The sequence below is a fragment of the Lytechinus variegatus genome, chromosome 4, assembly GCF_018143015.1.
Source record: "Lytechinus variegatus isolate NC3 chromosome 4, Lvar_3.0, whole genome shotgun sequence".
Taxonomy (NCBI): Eukaryota; Metazoa; Echinodermata; class Echinoidea; order Temnopleuroida; family Toxopneustidae; genus Lytechinus; species Lytechinus variegatus.
This window is the reverse complement of record NC_054743.1, coordinates 63,715,320-63,738,655: the sequence shown is the minus strand read 5'-3', so window position 1 is coordinate 63,738,655 and position 23,336 is coordinate 63,715,320. Positions and strand designations below refer to the sequence as shown.

Here is a 23,336-nt window from a genome sequence, read left to right as displayed (position 1 = left end):
CACAGTTGAGTATATCCAAATAGAAATTGCGCAATATAAATTTACAATTTTTAAACATCATTCCACAGAAATATATAAATGCCAAATCTATGATTTATATTACATTTTCTATTATATGTCACCACTGAACAAAAAGTGTAATCTGAAATGTTTGTGTTAAGAAGTAACTAGCACAATTATGAAATATTTTATATTTAATGTGTCTAAATATGAAGATTTTTAGGGAGAAAATGACACCTTGTTTGGCAAGTGTCAACTTTTCTTTGAATTCTCTGGGTGTATGTAAACTTCTGGCCTCAACTGTACATAGGTTGGATTACAGGCACACGTTTGTCACCCTTGAGAAGTCTTTAAAGACAGGTCTGACTGTCACAATTGAATGAGAGTTAAACTGCATTGATGAAACATCCACAAATTTACTGTAAACTTTTGATCCAAATGCCAAATGAAACTCGGTAAAAAAATATATACATCTACATATTAAAGGGCGCACCAACCTTCGCTGAATCATGACAGGGGCCGACACGACTTCCAAGAGTTTATGACCCAACTCTTTGCTGCTACGTCACTTCCAGCGATGATCAGACAGGTCATATCCCTGAAGACTTAGGTGTGCAGTCAAAAAGTTAAAGGTAAATAATTTTTACTGATTTTCATTTTGCCTTTGGATCAAAAGTTTGAATTTGTAAAGGTCTGACTGTATGTCATATATATTTCTTTTTTTTAACAATTCTAGATCTTTAGTCAACTATCAATGAGATAGGAAATACCCTAAAATACCATTGGAATTTTGATAAAATAACCATAATACAAAAACATACAATAAAATGCTTCTCAGCTTCTTTCCATGTTTCTATTAGGACCTTCCCTCAGGCATGACACTCATTTATACCCCAATCCCGGCTGCTGGTACGCCCCGGGCCTGCCATAAGGGGTGTTCCTAGCGTAGGGGTTGCCCGGGCCCCCAGCTGGTGTTGGGTATGGTTGTTGCCCGCCAGGTTGTTGTCCGGGTTGCTGCTGGTATGCGCTGTAGGCAGCTGGTTGTTGCTGTTGCTGTTGTTGCTGGGGATTATACCCCGGCTGCTGTGGTTGCGGTGGGTATCCTTGTTGCTGCTGTTGTGGGAATCCCTGCGGCTGCTGTGGTTGCGGTTGTTCTTGTTGACCACTGTACGGGGCTTGCGGCTGGTTGTAGCCTTGAGAAACAGCTGGCTGTTGCTGTTGTTGCTGAGGTTGGGGCATGTTGCCTGAAAAAAATAAACATAATTTGCAAATTACAAACCACTACTTCCTTTGCAAAATCCCTTTTTTCTAAAGCCGGGTCCAGTAACAAATGTTAGCAACTGATCATGGGCACGGTCCTGAGAACGATTTCTTTTTCACTATGGGTGCTGATGCAAATTTGAAAAAAAAAAAGACTTTGCTGCAAAATAAAGGTCTTTTTGATTCGGAGAAATTTGACAGGCAAAAATAAAAAATAAGGGATTTACCACAAAAAGTGTGTCATTTCGGTTAAATTTTTCAATATTTCCATGACTACCAGAATTCCAGGGGGTGCTGCCTAAGGAAAAATCTTGGGTGTGATGAACACCTCTAGCACCCCAACTTCACAGGGCCCTGATCATGGGGCTGACTTCTACGACTGATCCTTCATAAATATCAGTCTTACAATTAATTGCTTAGGTTTGTGTTTCAAGGCCCAGATTAGCACTATTACATCAACATTTCTAGGAATGTTTAAACAAACCAACCTTCAAATTTTCAATTTTTTATCTTTGAACACTTTTATCAAATTTGAATTTTTGATGAATTTGACAGGGAACCTCTCAATGAAATCGATTGTACAAACTGGTATGTGTGTTTTGTGAGCTGGATTTGCATCTCGAAAAAATAGAAAATACAAAGCCTACATCTGAAGAAGAAAGTTGAAAGAAAACAACTCTCAATGACAAGGAATTATAAGCAACACAGGGTGGTGTTTCATAAAGCTGTTCGTAAAGTTACGCACAAATGGAAAATGTTCTTATAAATAAGTCAGCTACATATAAAGGATACATCATATAGCACAAGAAAGGGTCACCTGTCATGCGTAAAGTCGTGCGTAACTTACGAACAGCTTTATGAAACGGGCCCCAGATTAATAATCTGTAACAAGTAAACATTAACAAAAATTGATAATTTTGCAAGAAGCAAAACGGTGTCATGCAAATTTTTTTTTATATGTTCATGTAAGTAATGCTTTGGTTGCAATACATCAAACAAAAGAAAAGCATTTTTTTTTAAATAGAAGAGAAAATAAATAAACACATTCCATCCTTTCTTTTCCCCTCTTTTTCAAGTTTCCATTTCCAATTCCCACTTGTTCCTCCTACCAGTTGGTATCCTACAGACTTCTTGACCCCATCCTTCCTTATGTGTAAAACCCAGGGGCAAGCATATACCACTTCTTGACCTCATCCTTCCTTAATTGTAAAACCCAGGGGCAAGCATATATCAGTTCTTGACCCCATCCTTCCTCATGTGTAAAACCCAGGGGCAAGCATATATACCACTTTGTAACCCCACCCATCCTTGTAAGTGTAAAATCCAGGGGGCAAGCATGCTTTGGTCCCCTCTCCTCCGTCAATTTTCAAGATCGTTTTCTAGCATCATTTTTTAAAAATACAACATGATCTTCTTCTAGGGCGATAGAAACTTTGTATATGATCCCACCTCACCCTATTAAACCTTGCCCTGCCTCTACCCCATTCTGCCATCCCATTCCAACCCTTCCCCACCCCAACCCTGCCCACCCATCCCTGCTCCACCCCAACCCTGCCCCACCCCAACCCTGCCCCACCCCATCCCTGCCCCACACTAACCCTGCCTCACCCCATCCCTGGCCCATCAAAATCATGCACTGCCTTATCCCACTTCTGTCCTGCCCCATTCCTGACGTACCCCACCCCTGATCTACCCCATCCCACCCCACCCTTACCCAGCCCAGACATTATACCTGGCTGATATCCCAATGAAGTAGGAGTAGGAGCGCCATAGAGCCCCGGGGTGGTGGGTTGGCTTGAAGGACGAGCTAGGAGAGGATGAAAATACAAACACAATGGAAGCAACATGCATGGTTTTCAAATACTGCAAGAGCAGACATTTTGAAGAGATATTTTCATTTCTTTTTAATATTTTTGTTAATTTCATGTAGACTTGACCCTTCTGTGGGTGGTTAATCATACCAAAACATTTGAGTAATAAATGACTACTTAACTTCGGCTCAAAATCTGGGTTAGGATAACACATTTTTTACCTAAACCTATTGGAGGCTATGCTCGATGCGGGCAGATGTCAATGGAAAATGCAATTCCAGTCTCCAACATGTTTGATGAAGATTTTTATTTACAAACATTTTCTATCAATTCAAATTGTGTTAGAAACGTGCTGAATCATTTTTACAAATCATTTTCAAACGTATCTCAGAATGTTTTCAAGCTCATCGATCATAAAGTGCCAACATTACTCAAAATGGCTTTGAAAATTTTCATACATACACAAACCTGATTCTTTTATTATGATATTCATTCTAAAAAATATATCATTTGCATTTTTGTCTCGAAAAGTTTATTTTTCTTTCACATATTGTCTTGGAAAATTACTCAAATCTTTGTGTCAAGGAAGAGTTTAGTATGTTCATATTTTGTTCTTTGCTCAAATATCAAATATGACTCTTTTCCTACATTTTCAAGCCATAGCCATATCCGGATCAGACACTTTCATGCAAATATAATTCTTAATGGTCAAGTCCACCCCAGAAAAATGTTGATTTTAATAAATAGACAAAATCAAGGAAGCATTATGCTGAAAATTTCATCAAAATTGGATGTAAAATAAGAAAGTTATGCCATTTAAAAGTTTTGCTTAATTTCACAAAACAGTTAGATGCACATCCTGTTGGGTATGCAAATGAGGAGACTGATGATGTCATCCACTCACTATTTCTTTTGTATTTTTTTTACATAAAATAGGAAATGTCCTATTTTTCTCCTAATTGTCAAGTGAAACGATTAATTCCTCCCTGAACATGTGGAATGAGCATTGGAGCATTGTTTAATGCTATATGATTCAGTCAAGTTGGTCCTTATTGTCAAAGCTATAAAAAATGAAATATTGTATAATTCAAACAATAAAAAACAAAAGAAATAGTGAGTGAGGGACATCATTGACTGTATCACTGTTTTTTGAAAAATAAGCAAAACTTTAAAATGTCATAACTTTCTAATTTTACATCCGATTTTGATGAAATTTTCAGCATTTTGCTAGTTTTATTTTTGTCTATTTATTCAAATCAACATTTTTGTGCGGTGGACTTGACCTTTAAATATCATAAAACAAATTCATACAGAATCAAGCAATGAAATTGGGTTGAATAAATATTAGACAAGTTCAGATATTTGGAGACTTTTTTCAAGGAAAACTATACTAGACTTTCATTCAAAATCAACACATTCACTTATGTTTCATACGGATTTCAAATGCATCAACAAAGAATAAAATTGGAAGTTACAGTATATTCAGAAATGAGAATTCATCTTGATTTTGCTGGAAAAGGCATAATTTCGTTCTTCAATTTTGAATGTGCTCTCAATGAATTGAGTTGTACTTGATGTTTATTCAATTTTCATGTCTTAATTCTATTCTATTTCACTCCATGATTTTTGTCTACTTAAGAACTGTTAAGAACATTACACAGAAAGCCTTAATAACCATAATATATCAATGGTAAAATATGAAAGAAAAGACAATGAAACATGCATGCATGCAGCTGGTGGAAACTACATGTAATTTGTAGTGATAGGAAATAGAGTATATCGAAAAGTTATTCATACCAATATTTAAACGGCATTGCAAACACACTTCCAGCAAACAACCACACAAAAACCAAATGAAAAAAATACAGCATGCATTTTAAAATGATATCTTTCAATGTTATTAATGTTACTTACAACTAAACCGCATGCTTAAAATATGGGTAATGATAATTTTTTTAATGGTTATTCATATTAATTGCAACTACATGCCTAGTACATACTTGCTACAAAAAAAGAAACACATGAAAAATGGGATGGTATCAATTACAACTCCTTGAATCAACATATTTCCAATGAATGTAATTAAAAAATGTCAGTTTGGCTTGGCATTCTATTCAGAATCGAATTCTTGTACCTTCATGCAGTCATGATCATTCTAAATACTTCAGGTCCTGTGAAGTAATTGTCTTTTGCAAACCGCAAGCATTGGGAATTGGCACAGCAAAAAACAAAAACAAAACTATTGCCACTGTAAATACAGGTTATTTCACATCACTTACGAGCATAAGCCTGTTGCTGCTGCTGGGACTGCGGCATGCCGGGCTGCTGGGGGCCGGGGCGGGGCGAGTGAACCGGTGACATACCCTGAGTGACCCCAGGGGCACCAGGTTGGGGGTGGGGTGCACCTGGCTGGTTGGCAGGGGGTTGTTGCCTCTGTTGCTGCTGCTGCTGTTGCTGTTGACTGACATTGGAGCTCCGACTTGAAACGCTGTCAGCAGGTGAGGCCGGCCTTTCTGTTGCTTCTATAAAATCAACCATAAAGTGAAAGTTTTGTGCCTGGTCAATGGACCTTGAATCAACGTCAAGAAAAGTCTTTCGCACGATAATATAATATGTTGCATTTTTATACAGTATATTGGAATGACCACTCTATGCACTTTACATATTTTTTGTAATTATCCTATTGTTACCCTAGTCATTGAATCCTAGCTTGACCACGGATGCATTTCTCCACTCCCTGGGGAGCATTCCAACATGAGTTTCCAAAATCAATAAATAGGGTATAGCAAAATAGTACACCATACAAATTTTCAACTCATCACACTTTATTCTTTCCCTCTTGTCACCTACCATCTTTGTCAATACCGAAGCTGTTCATGACGGCTGCGTTCGGAGCCGGTTGTTTGTATGGATCAAACATGGCAGTTTGGGCTGTGCTAACGGCAGGCTTGGCTTCAGCTTGCTCCTCCGCGGCATTCTCTATCAATTCAATTCAAATCAAAGTGTATGAAAGAATTATTGTCTTCTGATTTAAGGATAGACTTGATGAGTCACGGGGGAGTTTTTGCAACTACTACACAGACACTTTTTAGAACATTGAGAATCTATTGTGAAAAGCCCTTCACTTCATAACAAAGCAGCCTTTGTCGAAAATCGGTGAGTCAGAACAGCAAAGTCTTCCTCGATTCTGAACACGTTTGGAAAATATCTGCAATTTTTGATCAGCTCTGAATCTTAGGAATATCTGCTGTCTCAATTTACCAATTTTTGCTAAGCAGTTCACTGTGATTCGAACATCTCCAATAGATTCTCAACGTTCCAGAAAATGTCTGGATAGTGACTGCGAAAACTCACTAATTTACAGTGAAATTATACAGAAGCGATGAAGAAGTTGTTCACGTGGAATCTTCTGGCACAGACCGTGAATGAAACATTGATCAACAAGTGGGTCTCCATGCAAAGACTAGCACAAATAAAACATAAAATATAAGCTGCACATCCAGTCCCTTGACTTGAGTAAAGGATTTGTGCAGAAAATTAGTTCATGTGTGACATCATCACACATCTTGATCGTAATCCCAATGGAAGGATTTCCATAGCAATTAATGGTCTAAAAATTAAAATGCTCATTATTTTCTCATTATTATTCCAAATTCTATTCAAAGTTTGTTGATCTATTTCTTGAGATTTTAATATTCTTACAAGAACAATTTCATTTTATTCAGAAAATATCTGAACACTTGTTTTTAGTAATAAAATGCGCACAAATATACAAAATTAATAAAGCAAAGAAATAGAAAGTCTCATGAAATTAACTAATTAAAAAACAATTCCCAGATACGTATAGATTATCTTTTCTTTTGAAAATTTGATCATTATCTAAACAGGAGTATATAGAGCTCCCAGTTTTTTTTACAAATAATACCAATTCAGCGTAAAACTGTTATTTGGCAATAAAGCGTATTCAGCATAAATATAAATTTTCATGCAGGTTTGATCATGCTTTCAATTTCATGCAAATGAGTTACTGATGATAAATATAACTTTTGCTCTTATTGGGCCTGGTTCATACCACTGTCAAGAAATCATGTTGCATTTTGCAGGAAAGCTAAATGATTTTAGAATTATCAACATGAACGGAATTCTTTGGCATAGCACTCACCGAGATACAACTTATCAGCACAATAATATATATATTGCACCATTAAATAGGCAACCAGTTACAAGGCAGGTTATATATGCTATGTAATGTTATTAAACTATATTTTTGCCCATTTCAATGATGAAATATGGTCAAATTGATTTGATGAATATATTTATAACTTTTAGCAGGATCTGGTATTCCGCTCATCCCAATCCAGTGGGACGAAATTAGCTCATCTGGGAGGAAGAAGTCTTTCTTTTAACCACAAATTATATTCATCATCCAGGCTTTCATAAATTCAAGAAGGGGAAGTGGCCAGACCTATAATATTTTCTTCTGAAACATCCCTCCACCTTCAAACCTTTTTTTAATCAAGAAAAAGGCAATTCTCTTTAAAACTGCAGGTTGTAAGAACCAGTGTTATAGCTACAGTGGACAGCAGTGGTCAGGCCCAACTGGCACAGAAAATTTCTGACTACCACTCATCATGAAAGACACTGCTTCTATCCAACGCTTATTTCAAATGAAAAGTGTTTCCAAACTAAACTCCTTGCAAAGAGGAATTGCTCTTGCGCTCATTTCCACCTCTAATCTTGTTTTATTTGCATAATTCACATTAAACATAAATATTTGTCACAAATGTCAGATTGTTATTTCATCGATGTTTGCTTCATATTTGGCTTTAAGACCACTTAGTAGTGCCATGAAATAGCGACCACCATGAAAATGGGTCAAGCTAGAAAATTGGCAAGAACCTTCAAGTTTCCCTCCAAGAGAGATCTTGACAGCATCCATACTTGCGAGATTGAAGGAAATAACCCTTTACCTTCAAGAAAGCTTTCTTCACTAAAGAAAATTGGATGTTACCTACTAAATTGTAGGGAAAAAACAACATCTTTTCTGCCAAAGATTTATTTAAAAGCACCCATACTTTCCAGATGAGGGGAAATAGCCCTTGACCTTCAGGAAACTTGATTTTCACTAAAAATGCGGTGCCCTTAAAGCTGTGGCCCGAAAGAGTATATCCAATTTTTCCACCAAGGAGACCTTTAAAGCACCCATATTTGCCAGATGGAGGAATATAATATATCTCTTCCTCATGGAAACCTAGAGATTTTTATATGAAAATGGCAATTATTTAACAAAAGGTCAAGGAGAACATTTTCATTATTTTCTGCCCAAGAGATCTTTAAAGCGCCCATACTTGCCAGATGAAAGTGGTTAAGTTTTCATGCTGCTAGCTTCAGTTTGATAATGGTGGCAGTCTTATTTCCAAGACCACTAACTTATACCTTTTGTTTTTTTCTTTGATCGCACAGAGGGCTTACAAGTACCTTCGGGTTTCTCGATGGGTAACCGAGGCTCCAAGGAGTCCAGGAGAAAGTTGACTTGGTTGCGTATGGACTGCAGCTCTCGCCTGAGATTCTTGACTTGGTCACTCTCGATCGGTCTTGGCTGACCATTGACTGAAAAATTTAATGGTCAAGTCCACACCAACATTAAGTTATTTTGATTAAAATGACATCTCTTTCATATACTAAATTCTAAAATAGAATTTTATTATCAATTAGGTCTTCACTTTATCTATTATATTCTCATTATTTTAGTTTTCAATTCTGGTATAATTATTGTTCATTAAGCAAACATTTCAATTAGCGTCCTTCATTTTTTCTGAAAAAAAATAGATGTGCTTTTGAGATAACATGTTTTTTAAACAGATAACTAAAACTGTGATAACCAGTATCGATACTATATTCAAAATTGCATAATTAAAAGAAATGCCAAAAGAATAATTATTTCAATTTCGACCTTAAAAACTAGTTCAGCAGAAAAGGAGCTTACTTTCTTATCAAATAACGAGCAAAAATTTGGGCTTACAGTAGGCACTGCCACATTGGAAAGAAATATCTCCAAAGCAAAAGGATTAAAATTATCCCGAAGGTTTTATATGCATCGTAGATCAAAGTGGATTTAATGAACTTACCAAATAAGGTGATTTTTAAAATCCTACTGCACTGAATTGCAAATGAAAGATCGGTACTATCGAAAATTGTTATCAGATCACCATCTGTAAAAGAAAAAAAATTCATTTAAATTTATCCAAATGATAAGTTCAAGAAAGGTATTTATATATAACACACAATTCAAAGGCTTGTCTAAAGAACTTTGATTTTGATTTTGATAGGGTTGGAACCCTAATTTCATAAATTGTGGGAAAAAGAAAGCTGATTGATCTTGTTTGGCGGTATTGATCAATGGTATCTTATCATCCCCCCAAAAAAATAAAAGAAGTTAATTCTTTTCTCATCCTGGCATCCTGGATAACCAGTGTATTGACAGTGATTTTCCATTTGAAAATATGGTCTTCTTCATTTCTGAAAACCTGTAATGCAGTTTTGGTCTAAATTGGAAATTCTGTTTTGTCATAGGAAATGCACAAGATGAAAACATGAAGTCTATCCTGTAGAAGTACATTTCATTAATTTTCACATGAAGAGTAAAGAACCAAACAGTTTTTCAATTTTCATTTACCGGTAAACGCAAAATCATTTTCCATACCCTAACCAACGATGCCTACATACCTTCATCTTTATATTTAATGACGACCTCATCGCTTGGATTGAGCTTGCCCCGGTAGACCCTCTGCATCATCAGGACCAGTTCATCGTAGGTGATGTCCTCATTGTGGATGGGTATCCTCCTGATGTCGTCCCCAAGCTGGGCTTTGATGATGAGTTTGTTGCTCAGGTCGATCTGCGGGAAGCTGCCACTGGGCCCTTCCATTGTCTTTATTCAGCTCCCTACCTATTGTTAAGGTAATAATAAACAGGGTAAAAGGCATGGACCATCGTTATTTGCGCTGCACACACCAATGTAATCTGTCATCGAACATTTTCATAAATAGGATTAATTTGTAATTCTATTCTATTTATTTCCTTTTGGTTGATTTCCCTTATCTGAAAGTAAATTATGTTATTTTGTAGACAAGGAAGCAATTTTGATAAATTTTTGCTGTTAAAATGTTTTCCCCTTTCTTCATACAAATGTATCTAACAATTATTTAAATAATACCCCCTAGAAAACTGTAACTGAAAGCAATTGTGCAATGTCTTACGGTTATACTTGCCAATCCTCGAATTGGCAGAAAACGTAGGATATAAAAAATAGAGTGATGCAGAGGTATAGAATTTCTACAGAGTGGACGATAAAGCCTGAGATTTGGAACACTCATTTTCAGGGAAAATATATATTTTTTTTTTCTGGGGCCCCTAATTCAAAATTATTTCTTTAATTTCGGGGGCTCCATTTCTACCTTTTGGGGGCCACTTTTTGCATTTTGGGGCTATTTTCAAATGCTACATTTTAGTATTATGAGGAATACCTGTTCACTTATTAATGAATTATTACTTATTGTTTAATATTGTATGATTTTTAAAGTTATTTTTTTCATGCTTAGAATCTTGGATGTGGGTGTGAGTGTGAGTTGAACGTGGATATAAATGAATTCAATATCTAATTTCTACTCCATCTATTCCAGTACAATAACCTGTACTCGGCCATGTAATAAAGGCTCACATACCCTAACTTTTACTGAAGTTCTTTGAAAATTGCATTTCTCTATGGGAGAGTCTAAATTTGGTGAGAATGAACTCATTAAAGGAAACCAAAACCCAAGAAGAGAAGCAATCTTATTGGAAAGAGTAAAATGAGAGGAACAATTTATAAAAAGTTTCATCAAAATCGGTTATGAAATAAGCAAGTTATGGACGATTAAAAAGTCTTGTTGTACTTACTATGTGGATCCTCAAATTGGCAAATATGCATCAAAATGGCTGATTTTGTGGACAACTCTCCATTTGTTTTGTACACATATTTTCAGATTTTCTCCTTTATTTTACATATTTCACATTATCTCCTCCTGACCTTGACATATATGGTGTGGATTATATTTTCCCATGACATTTGTTGTGCTCAGAAGGAGGCAAGATGCAATTTGAAAGAAAATGAGGAAAATCACCATCATTGAGGCCTTTACTGAGCAAATTGTCCCCCAGAGCTCTGGCAGAGAGACAGAGCTCAGACTGGCTAGCTAGTACAAGCGCCAATGCATACGGGCGTGAGCCTCCCACCAGCCTTGTAAAATAGATGGAGCTTTGTTTGATGATTTAGTGTCTGATATTTACCTCATCCCCTAAAACATAAACAAATAATTTTTCAAGTTATAATTAGCAAATAAAGTTGTTTTGGATGTTTCTAGGCCATTTTGAAAAGCAAAGCCTAATGACAACTCACCAATGCGAAGTTACTACCCGGTGGGGTCACTCAGCCGCAGAGGGGGACACGCAGCGTTCTCGCCAGTGTATAACACGCATGGTGCAAACACCATGCGTGCGGAAATGGAGACCAAGTGGAACCATGCGTAAAATTTCAGCGACATGCGTGGAAAAATTAAATGGAAATATTCAGAAAAAAATAATACACTCCATGAACTCATCTTAGTGATAGCAACTTCATTTATCGGGTTGCGCCGAAGTCCACCAACTTAAGACCACTTACAGATACAGGCCGACTACGGCTAGGAAAGTGGCAAGGCGCCCAGCTAGCTCGCGGCTGCTATTGCGGGCATATGACGGCACGGTACGGTCGTTCCGTTGACTATTCCCCCGTCTGCCCCGCACATCACACCGGCTATGCTCCATGACCTACCGGTAGCTGCGCTTACTGATATGATGGGAGTGGAACTTGGAATAAATGCATTGTATATACAAGGAACATGTACTGTGTTTGTCATTTATCCCGCCCTCTATACACACAATGAACGAATAGCAAAGGAGTTGTACTGTGTTTGTCATTTTATCCCGCCCTCTCTGCACACAATGAACGAATAGGAGTTTGAGAACTGTGCGTGACCGCTATGGTGCATGGATGTTAGGCATGGGACGATTGTCATTTTTACCATTCAATTATTTCCTGAAAAAATAATCGAATGATTCGATTGTTCGTCGGGAATCAGGTCTTTTAAGTCACAATAGTTGACCTACTTTATGGTGAAATCTCCATCAAAGTCACATGTTTAGAATAAATGAAAGTAGGACCTTTTTCCCCTTCTCCATGATATTTATATCAAAAGAAACTACATGAAATGAGATTAAAACTTTCAGTTTATTGTTCCAATGAAAATCCTTCCTAAATCCATGCTGGTATACTCTGGTATTATGCATGCATCCCTCCAAGTGCCACACCCCTGCATATGAATGAATCAGCCCACATCAGCCAGTGCAAAGTCCAAATCCCAAAGATGTAAACAACTCATTCATGAACTATTCTTTGAGACTGACCCCAGGTGGAGCATTTCTTGAACAATTTCATCCCTTGCCCACACCATGTCCCCGCCCCCACTTGTGGCACTGCCCACGATTCTACACATGTATTTCAAAAAAATATTTTGCAAAATATTTAATTTGAAATACCTTATAAAATTACGATTTTTTATCATTTGAACCTACATGTATAACTGGGTCTATTTTTGGAGACTAGTCGAGAAAGTACCGGTGAAGACGGGCGCATGTTGGAATGTAGTTTTCATTGTGTGAGGGGGATAGAAAAAAGGTTGCATTATTGTTTTGAAACAAAGGAATTCTCCGGCTCCCACCCTTATCTTTCTCTAGCTCTCCCTCACACACACACAGATGGGGGAGGGGTCAATTTATTTCTGAAGTCATGACCTCTCCTGATAAGGGAACCACTGCCTTCTTCTTTGTTTCCCCAAAAGTTTCATTGGCTATCCGAAGGTCCAATCAGCTCAAGTGAGCTTGGTTGTGTGTTTTCTTATTGTTTTGTGCACGCAGACAATGAACTCATTTTGTGTATCGAGGGCAAGGTTGGGTGGGATAAAAAAAAATTTGGAGCGCTTTCATGTTGGTAACTGTGAATGTAATACAATCATTGATTATTTTTGAAAAATTATCTCGGTAACATAATTTTTAAACCTGTATGAAGTGTCATCATTGTTTTCTTGTCATTTTGTTATTATTACTTGGGTATTTGAGTTCTCCCAATGTCATAATCGGGATCTGCCGAACATTCGATTTGTGTAAATTTTGCTTATCGATTGGTGATTGGCGGCATGCCAATCGAACCATTTGATCAATCGATGTTTACTCCCAGGCCTAGCATTTATGTGCATTTGTGTGGGCTTAAAAATACGCCACAATGGGGCTCCCTTGGCGTCTCTATTTCATGAAAAGGCCGTCGCTTCCGCGCTCCGGGAGTGGCAGCAAAAGTCCCCGACATGGGTGAATTTTTTCTGGCGAGAACGCTGGGGACACGTATGACCGTTACCACAAATGCAAGTGACCCCCTATTGCAGTCAATTTCAAGGACATTTTGTGAAATTTACCCCCCTATTTTCACGCAAAACAAGGACAAAATTGCGGTAAAATGGTACCTTGAAACACCCCTAATTATAAGATTGTAAGGACACTTTTGCCCATTTCGCAAATTTACCCCTATTTACCGTATTTCAAGGACAGGGCATTTAACACCCTTTCCTCAGAGGAAATTGCAACACAGGCGTCAGAGTGCTCAGTCCTTAAAGAGAAATTCCAGTAGTTGCAGTAAACACTGATTTACAATGCTTAATTGTCAGTATATCATCGAGGTCCAAGGATCTAGATCTGGTACAGTTACATTAACTGAACTTTGTGAAATCTTGAAATCTACGCTGAAAAATGTTCACCCCGAAGATCCCCAACACAGAAAAGCGCACATGGGACAATGTATAATTATTGCTTAGGGCGTCGGGCCCGATGCCCTACCCGATTCCTGTGCTTATTTGCTGATTTCTCAGCAATTACACAATTTCTTCCAGAATTCTTTGGCACATGCGTTTTATTTATACAAACAGACACTTTGGTGGTCATTTCATTGGATTCTGTACAAACTCATTTTGATATCGTTACCAAAACTAGCATTTACCTTTAAAGATGACCAACTAAGAGCCAAGTCATACTGATACAATAATCCAAAAGAACTTTATTTTTCTTGAAAAATAAGAAAAGTAGAATTCTTTGTAAAAATAAATGGAGAGTTGTCCATATAAAGATACAGAGCATGATGCGGGCACCCTCTGTGGCTGGTGACTCGGCGATGGATTTTACTTCCCGTAATCGTTCTCTCCCCTTTTTCCTGACCCCTATTTCCATCAGATCGAGGACAGTGAGCACCCCTATTTTCACTACTTCGAGGAGAGTTCTGTCCGCGGACGTTCCGTGAAATTGACCCCTTTTCCCGCGATTTTGGTAACGGTCATGCGGTCCCCAAGTCATATTGAGTGACCCCACCGGGGTTACTAGTCTCTGGGATTTATTTCCTGTGTAATTCGAATTATTTTATCACAGAATTGTGATATCTGTAGGGGAAAATGTGCATTAGAAATTGCACATGGTGGTAGTCATAATGGACCCCTATACATACAACCATTTCCCAACCGTTGCATTAATTTTTTTCCATACCATGTGTATGGAAAAACGTGGTACAGAAAAAGACGCAACTTCGGAATTTGGAACTGTGCTTCTCGCTATTTCCAAGGCTTGTTCATGATTTTAAGTGCAGATTTTTGATTATTTTTAAATGGGTAATGGAGCTCGAGCATATGGCGCTTGTGGGCCGCTGAGTTGTTATTGCTCAGCAATAATTTCAGGGGCAACATTAAGATTTTATGTCGCCCCCGAAAGCATGATTTCGGGTGATTTCGAGGGCGACTTCAGGCTTTTCCAGGGTGAATTTGCCCTCCGCCCCGTGTATTTTTTTCGCTGCTCATTTCTGCGGTTACTTGCTTATGGTCGAGAAGTTGAGGCTACAGATTAGAGTTTTATGCTAAACTGTCACAATGGAATGGTAGGGTGTGACATATGCATGGCATGGCAGGCTTGGGGGATTGGCAAGTTCTCAATAGGTGGTTTCAGACTGCCTCGAAGTTTGTCAGTTCCAGGTATTTTCTGATCAGGAAATTTATCCGATCAGAAATACCAGGTAATATTGGCAATGTGAAAGCAAATTACGCGCAATATCCCCGAAAGAAAATACCCACTAAATAGTAGGTACTTGGCAAAATTAAGAGAACTTTCGCAGGGATTTTTCCAAGGTCGCAGGTATTTTGGCAATGTGAAAGCAATTTACGGGAACTTTTGGCCAAGCGCGTAGTTGGGTGCGGGAGCCATGAGTGGCTGCTGAGCTTGTGTTTTTTTAATCTCACGCCTTGCCTCCTTATCAGACCATACTGCGCATGCTCCTAACTTCAGGAATTTATCTGGAAGGATATGTTTCGGGGCAATGTGAATGCAGGAATAATGGGTATTTTTTAGCCTAAAAAATTTCGTCATTTAACGGGGATTCTTATGATCGAGGCGGTTTTAAACCACCTAATTACACATTGCTGCACACACAACTCCCCGATCAAACTCTGAATCAGAGCTGAAAAATCTCACATAAAAAATCACTTTTCCACTGAAATTATCGCAAAATCTTGATATGGTAATCATTTCATAGATTTTCAAATAATTGATTTGGTGATGTTGTTCTTTCTTGTTTCCCATCTTTCTTTCCTTCCTTTCATCAATATGTCCCTTTAATATTTTCTTTCTGTCTTTCTTTCCTTCTTCCTTCCTTCTTTTTCTTATTTCATTCCTAATTTCCTTCCTTTTCACTCATTCTCCCTTTCTTTCCCTTTCATTTTTCCCCCTTTCATTTATTCTTTCATTATTTCCTTCCTTTCATTATTTCTTTCCCCAAGTCCTTCTTTCTTTTTATTACCTTCTTTCTTCCTTTGTCCTTTCTCTCCTGTTTTTTTTTACTTTCTTTTCTTACTTAATTCTTCATTCCTTTCTTTCTTTCCATCTTTCTTTCATCCTTTCTTCATCCTTCCTTATCTCCTTGCCTTTTTTAAATTCTTGCTTTCCTTCTTTCTCTTTTGTTTTATTTTCCTTCTTTCTTTCTTTCTTTCTTTCTAACTTGCATCCTTTAATCGTCCTTCATTTCTTTCTATAGCCTAGGGTCCCCAATACCTACGGCATTTTCTCTATCAAAATCCCTACATACCATTGCGAGTGCGTCGCGCGCGTCCGTTGATCCTACGAAGCCCCGGATGATGCTTCCTCTTGACTGATAATTTCACCCTAAATTGAGTTATTTCGGGTAGCTAAGAATATTTTGCTATCTAAAGGATCGGTAATTATTGGTCAGTGGTTCTTTAGATCTTTATTTTTTCGAATGGCTTACCTCTACTTGTCCATTGAATGGGAAAATATCGTACTTTGTCCTTGTATTCCACATGAATTGTGCAGAGTTTGTATGTGTATAAAGTCAATGGGAAATTCAAAGTTTTGCACACGAGATCCGTTACCATGACGTCACCACGATTGCGTGTGAGCGAGCCAAGTTCTTGATTTGGGGGCGGCGCCCTCCAAAATTTGACCAATAAAAATTCTGCATTTGCTGCATCTTTGGGGATTTTCCCTAAATTCTCGTCTCAGGGGCCGTCTTGGAAGTTCATGCAGAGCTGTATAATCTTTTTGAAGGACCCGCCCTTTTCTACTTCAAGATATTCACTAAAAACATCTTGGGGTCCGTTTTGGGACTTTTCATTCTTAAAAAAGATGGTTTTGGGACGAAGTCTTGCATCTAGATTAATTTAAGAAAAAAAAATTAGTGAACTGACTTATAAATTCCAAAATGCAAAGCAAAAACCTCCATATGACGTGTACGTGACGTAATTTTCGTCATGAAGTTGAAGATCGCCCGAAGTGGTGGGAGGGGCCTATCACGAACGTAGACCATGTGATAGTCTTGATTCAGGCAATTTTTATGATTTGTAAAATTTGTTGAAACTCTGTAACGTCGTGATTTTGAAAGGTCGTGTGTATGAGATATTGTACATGGCATAATGGCGGTATACAGTTACTGTGTGGTGTGGTGTGAATTCTGTGCAAGGATGTTTACATTTGCGTGAGGTCTGTGACCGAGATGGTGGCATGGGAATAATTAGAGTGGATGAGACTGCGTGTGTAAAAAAAGCATGGACATGTTCGTTGTAACTGTACACTCGCTCGTACGGGCTAAATTAAAATAGGGGAATCCCTCGGTGTGTAGCTGAATACTTTTCAATTAGTAATCAATTGTTTAGGCCTACTAAAATATATTTTGTTTATTAAAAAATCAATGTTTTAATGGCAATATTTACGCACAATGCCCTCTCACAATCACACATATTTAAGATTTTATTTCTACAGAGATCATACATACTGATTATTTTAATATTAGGCCTACAAAAATTGCTCGACGAGACGTCAGTTATTTTTATTTTCTAATGCAGGCGGAGGGGGGGGGGTCTCTTCGTTCCCTCGGTCCAAGCTGCGCCCTTGATATCATTGCCATCAACAAAAATAAATAAATGAATTAAATAAAAAATTATTTGCCTAATTGGAGAAACGTACGTATGTCCTGAACTACGATAATTATTCTGCCAATTCCTGCAAAGAACCTTTTTACGCCCCCCCCCCTGGAAATTGGAGGTCATTGGTATGATTGAGCGGAGAGTTGGAAAAAACATGTTTCTCATAGAACCCCCCTGAATTATACATCCGTAATCTGCTTATCATGGGAATATATTTTTCAAACACTTCGTCTTATCATCATGCCCTGTCGTGGATGAAAAGATAGTCAAAACATTGACCTGCGTTGACAAAAATATGGGGCTTTTATACCACTGCCTACCCCATAAAAATAAATAAGGTATCCAATGCGACTGTCAAATTGAAATTGAAATCTGATATCAAGGGATGTGCCATATATTGATTTTTTTTTACACTGGGAGGGGGCCTACATGGCTCATTCACATTTCTCCATTTAATTGTCTCCTTTTCCGCGATGAGTCTCAACTTAAACCTGTGATAGTTGAGGGTCGATATGAGGGGACAGGGATAGGGTGGGGGTATAAAGGGTATCATCATGTAACAACGATCAGACGATCGAAAATACTCACTTTTTATCTTATTGCCCCCTCCTTTGGTGTCCCTGGCTACTTGTGAGTAGTCCAAAAAGAAAAATATTCTGAAGGTTGCTATGTGGAGCTCTTCTCGTCAATTTTAAGATATGGCATTATTTCACAAGTCATAATCATGAACATTTACAAAAAGTATTACATCAGAAGAATTAACATGGTGTACAAATCAGACATGGCATCATTTATGAATAATACAGCGATAACATGAGGGAACCTGCATGAGAAAACGTTTTATTTGTTCAGTCTGCAAGATCCCCCAAAATATGAACTCTTCATGTATGACAGCACAAAAGAAATTATTTGATTACGTAAAGAAATGCCAAAATATTACAACTGTCGGTATTTAAAGGGTGTACTTTAAAAGATCGATATCGAAAGGTGTTGACAAAAAAAGAAAGTAATTTACGGGGATTTTTCGGAATAAGGAGGGTGTGAAAGAATTTGTTTCTCTGAAGTTGCCGCGGTGTTGACAGACATGAAACCGCATGTCCGATAAGGTCTTGGAAGCCAGACATTCCGTCCCCATCGATGGGAACATTTCATGAGATGAATGATTTTTTTTCTTGCGTTTTCACTTCTGATTGGGCAAAGCATTCATGTGCCGACCAGTGAAAAGCACCTCTTTCCATTGATCTTCTGAATGAACCCATGATGGGTTTGTGTGTTCTAGCCTGAAAAAACAAGAATACTCCCAGGGATCCCTGAGCTGGGCGTGTCCCCTGCCTTCCGATCCAGGGTATACTCCAGATGGACGAGGGCATCCGGGTAAGAATCATCCATTACAATTCATAATTAAAATCAGTATGTAGGCCTTTTTCAAATTTATTTTCCACTGCAGGAATGTTCAAACCTTATAAATTATAAAGACAGAATTCGATATAAACATCCCCCAAACCTTACTCAAATTGGGCCTATATGTACATGCAAAGATAATTTTTAAATGTTCTTAATAACTTGATTCTATTCCATAAAAACATAAGATTAGATCACTGGCTTTTACTGGTATATGATTTTTGTGTGTGTAAGCATGTATAGAAAATATATTTCAAACAACGGATAAGGGGGGGGGGGCGCCAAACCCATAATCTCAACAACTTACTCTTTTCCTTCAACCCTCATGTCCCTCCTCAATGCACCCCTCGTATCTTTGTTCCCACTTGCGATGAGAGGGGGGGGGAGAAATATGAAAACATTGAGAAAGGTCGACATTAAGTCATTATCGTAAGTGGGAACAATAAAGGGGAACAATGTGCTCGCGGAAGAATGATCTGGTAAGAGCTAGGTGTGTTTTTCTTGGGGGCGGTATAAGATCGTCTAGAAGTCATAAAGAATAAATAATCATCATTATTTCGACTTGGTCTTGACTTACCCCCCCCCCACCAAAAAAAAAAATTGACAAGCAAGCAAGCAAAAAAAATAGGAGGGGGGAATTTAAGGGGGTTAAGGTGAGCCCCTATATATACCCCCGCCCCCCCTTCCGCTTACGCCACTGGAGCCTCTACCTCGGTCACATTTGTTAATACGACGGCCGTTTTATTAATTTTTATTCAAACCACGGAGCTATTTAAAATGTTAAGACGGGCGTTTTTTCACACCTCCGACGGCCTTTGCATGCTAAGCAAACGCAACCGAGGTAATAGCTAGGCTGCCAAAATAAAGAGACAGAGCTCGTGACATGATTATCTAAATAAGAAGAATTCACCATCCTCTAGATCAAAGTAAGGAATGAAATCATAACAATGTAACAATCTAACGATCAAATTATCTGTATTCTGCTCGTCCTCTTCGAGCTTGCCGGGCGAGCTTGATGACTTCATTATTACATAAATGACACACAAGCAATATCTGAAAACAATTTAAATACTCTCCCGATTGCCCTCTCTGTTTTCTCTCATTTCCTTGACTCACTCACGCTTTCTTTCTGTTCAATCAATGTTCGATGGACGCGTACATTAAAAGTGAAATAACTGGGTGGAAATATTTCGGGATCGAGATCATTTATTGAATAACGGCGCGGGTTGACGACGTCTTTTACAAGACTAGATTTAGGGGTCATCGGACTTACGCGATGCGCCAGCGATCACCTGATATTTTCGCGCAGTTAGCTCCGCCCCAAACTGTCTAAAACTGGCCGCAAAGGCTATATTGACACAAAGCAGCGCGGACGGAGTCAATGGGAAAATTGAACGTTTTTGGCCAAGTTTGAACCCTTTTTTCCACATTTCATTTACATGTTGGAATAACAAGACCTGTTCCAATAGATTTGTACCACTTATTTCAATCGAGGTAAGTGCTTTTAATAGTGTAAAACGAAGGAGATTTTTGTTTGATTTTCTCGATTGGGGTCCCTACTTTTAACTTCATTTTAACTTCCCTTTTTCTTTTTTAATTCATTTTTCCTTTCTTTTTCTTTTTTTCCTTCCTTCCTTCCCTCCTTTCTTTCTTTCTATTCTTCCTTTCTTTACTTTTTCATTCATTTCTCCCATTTTTCTTTTCTCTTTAGTTTTTTTTTTTGTGAAGTTGTGTTGTTTCTGAAGTGAATTATGTACGATGTCATGATCCTGATGCCTAATTACAGTAAGGTGATCAACTACTCATATATAAGAGAATATAATACATGATCTAAAATTATTTATCTAAACTGGCCAAAATATTTCCATTTTGGCTGGCTACAATCTACGCTATTAAAATTTGCGCTCCCACTCATTCTAACATCATACAGCCCTAATTATCAATGGATGGGACTACAATTAATTGTTTGCCGACTGTCCGTGCACTGCAAGAACAATATAAAATCTACTTATCACACGCAAAGCCATAAAATACATCTTTACATTTAACAATTTAACAGATTTACAATATTCCCTTTCGAATCACAAAACAAACATCATATTCACCTTCTCCCGTAGCCGTCAGAATACGAAAAACAAATCACCGAGTGAAGGATTGGGGAACAGCCTCATTCATCTACGTGTATGAAATTGAAGGTAGCCGACATTTTTGTACCAGAATATAAAAAGAAATAGACCCCCCCCCAAAAAAAAGGATTTTTCTGAAATTTCATTTGGGTGCAATTTGGTGGTGGCGGTGGAGTGGGGGGGGGGGCTTGGTCAATAACCGAGATTTGGAAGGGAAAAAAGGAAATGATAGGGGAATAAAATATTGTTGTTGTTTTTTTCTGTAACCCCGCAGGCACACTTCATATATATCAAATCAAATGATTTGCTCCCGCCCATTTTGTACTAGTGTTCTGCTTCCTCATCTGCCAAAAAAGAAGATTATGACACCATGCCTATTTGTTTTTATAGTTTCACATAAAGTACAGCTAGCAACGTCATCAAAATAAAACTATGAGACTGTATATGATTTTCCAATCTGTCAGGCCTATAAAGGCTTATAGGAATACAAAGATGAAGATCGAAAAGCATCAACCCCGGGGCATCAACAAACCTCACATCATTTTCAAGCAAAATTGAGAAAGCTATTGAGGAATGCAGAAAAAATAGATGTGATATGAACAGACAGAGATAGATAGATAGATAGATAGATAGATAGATGTAGATAGATAGATAGATAGATACTAGATAGATAGATAGATAGATATAGATGTACATATAGAAACATGAATACATGTATGCCAACTATATGAACCCACTAGTAAAGCAATGCATATAATCTATTAATTTTGTGTTATTTTCTTCTGCATTCATTAATGATACAAAACTTTTTGAAATATATATTTTGTAATACAATAAAAAGTTCTATATATTTAAATGATTGAATATTTTACAGCAGTCATTAAAAATACATAAAATATGGTAAATCAAATGGTTCTTATAACATTGTATATCATTCTAAATAAAAAAAAAGCGACTGTAATCAGGCTTTATTGTGATTGAAGGCATGATATTCCCAACAAAGCTAATGTTTAAGTTAACAAATTATTTATTATTATTATTATTATTATTAAAGAGGCTGACAGCGAATGACATGATGATGATGATGATGATGATCGATGATGATGATGCCTTTGTTGATGATGATGACCATGATCATAATGATGATAATGGTGGTATGTTAGTCTGCAAATGTAGACCCACATCTGCAGTGTGTACCACAGCTGATTCATAGCAGACTAGGTCTAGTGAGGCTGCAGATCTGAAATGGCTCGCTTCGCTTGCCCTTAATTCAGGCTGGTCTGCTTCGCAAACCAGTATAGCAGATCACTCCTCACGAGCCATTCAGAGTCTGCATAGCAGATTAGTGGTATACAGTGTTTATGATGATGATGGTGGCGTTGCAGGTGGTGGTGGTGGTGATATTCTTCAGTAGAATGTATATTTGTCAATTAAATTTGATATGAAATGAAAGAATACTCAATCGACTTAATAATGGCACTGATGATTGCTACCTTTTCTTTGTTTGTTTTTTTTTCTTCTTTTTTCTTTCTTTATTTCTTTCTTTTTTCTTTCTTTCTTTCTTTCTTTTTTCTTTCTTTCTTTCTTTCTTTCTTACCAACCCACCTCCATTTCCACCCAAGTTCCTCACCCCTTCTCTTCCTTTCATCGAATTCCCCCTCCTCTTTCACTCCCCTTTCAGTCACCCCTCCCCTCCATCAACACATCCCTTATACCCTCCCATCCCCCAACTCCCATCCACCCATCTCTTCCTCCCCAACACTCCTCTTCGTCCATCTTCTTTCTTTCTTTCTTTCTTTCATTCTTTCTTTCATTTTTTCTTTCTTTCTTTCTTTCTTTCTTTGTTCCTAGCTCGATCCCTTCTTTTTTTTCTTGATCTAGCTGTTGTTTCTTTCATTATTATTTTTTTATTCTGATTTTCTTGATTTGATTTTTTTTAATGTCTTTTTCTTTGTTGTATTTTTCTTCTGTCATGTCCAGCTGAGAGAGCTAGGTCCCCTAGACTGGACCCGGGAGTCGCTGTCACTTGGGGAGGGGGATATCCAGGGGCCGCTGTTGCAGAAAGGGTTGCAAATTAAACGCAACTCTAAAAATCATGTGCAACTTGAATTTCAACCAATCAACAGCGCGCAATTTGGACT

The 23,336-nt window shown here is 37.8% G+C and overlaps 1 protein-coding gene across 2 annotated transcripts; it reads right to left on the bottom strand.

Moving 5' to 3' along the window:
- Window positions 1-437: 437 nt before the first annotated feature.
- Window positions 438-21,261, bottom strand: LOC121414501 (protein TFG-like). 2 transcript variants are annotated; one of them, XM_041607701.1, is made up of 8 exons: window positions 21,175-21,261; window positions 9,798-10,020; window positions 9,200-9,283; window positions 8,550-8,681; window positions 5,922-6,050; window positions 5,351-5,593; window positions 2,993-3,067; window positions 438-1,244 (listed from the first exon to the last, which is right to left on the bottom strand). In XM_041607701.1, the coding sequence occupies exons 2-8, from the start codon at window positions 9,997-9,999 to the stop codon at window positions 883-885; spliced, it is 1,227 nt and encodes a 408-aa protein (XP_041463635.1). In that variant the 5' UTR covers window positions 10,000-10,020; window positions 21,175-21,261; the 3' UTR covers window positions 438-882. The 2 variants fall into 2 exon arrangements, with proteins under 2 accessions (XP_041463635.1, XP_041463636.1); XM_041607702.1 differs by lacking the exon at window positions 2,993-3,067.
- Between the last annotated feature and the right edge of the window lie 2,075 nt (window positions 21,262-23,336).

Coding starts and splice junctions, on each gene's coding strand:
- LOC121414501 (XM_041607701.1), bottom strand. CDS start 9,999: ATGGAAGGGCCCAGTGGCAGCTTCCCGCAGATCGACCTGAGCAACAAA. Junction 5,594..5,921: donor CTTCGGTATTGACAAAGATG/GTAGGTGACAAG, acceptor TTGATTTTATAG/AAGCAACAGAAAGGCCGGCC. Junction 1,245..2,992: donor TTCATTGGGATATCAGCCAG/GTATAATGTCTG, acceptor TATTTTTTTCAG/GCAACATGCCCCAACCTCAG.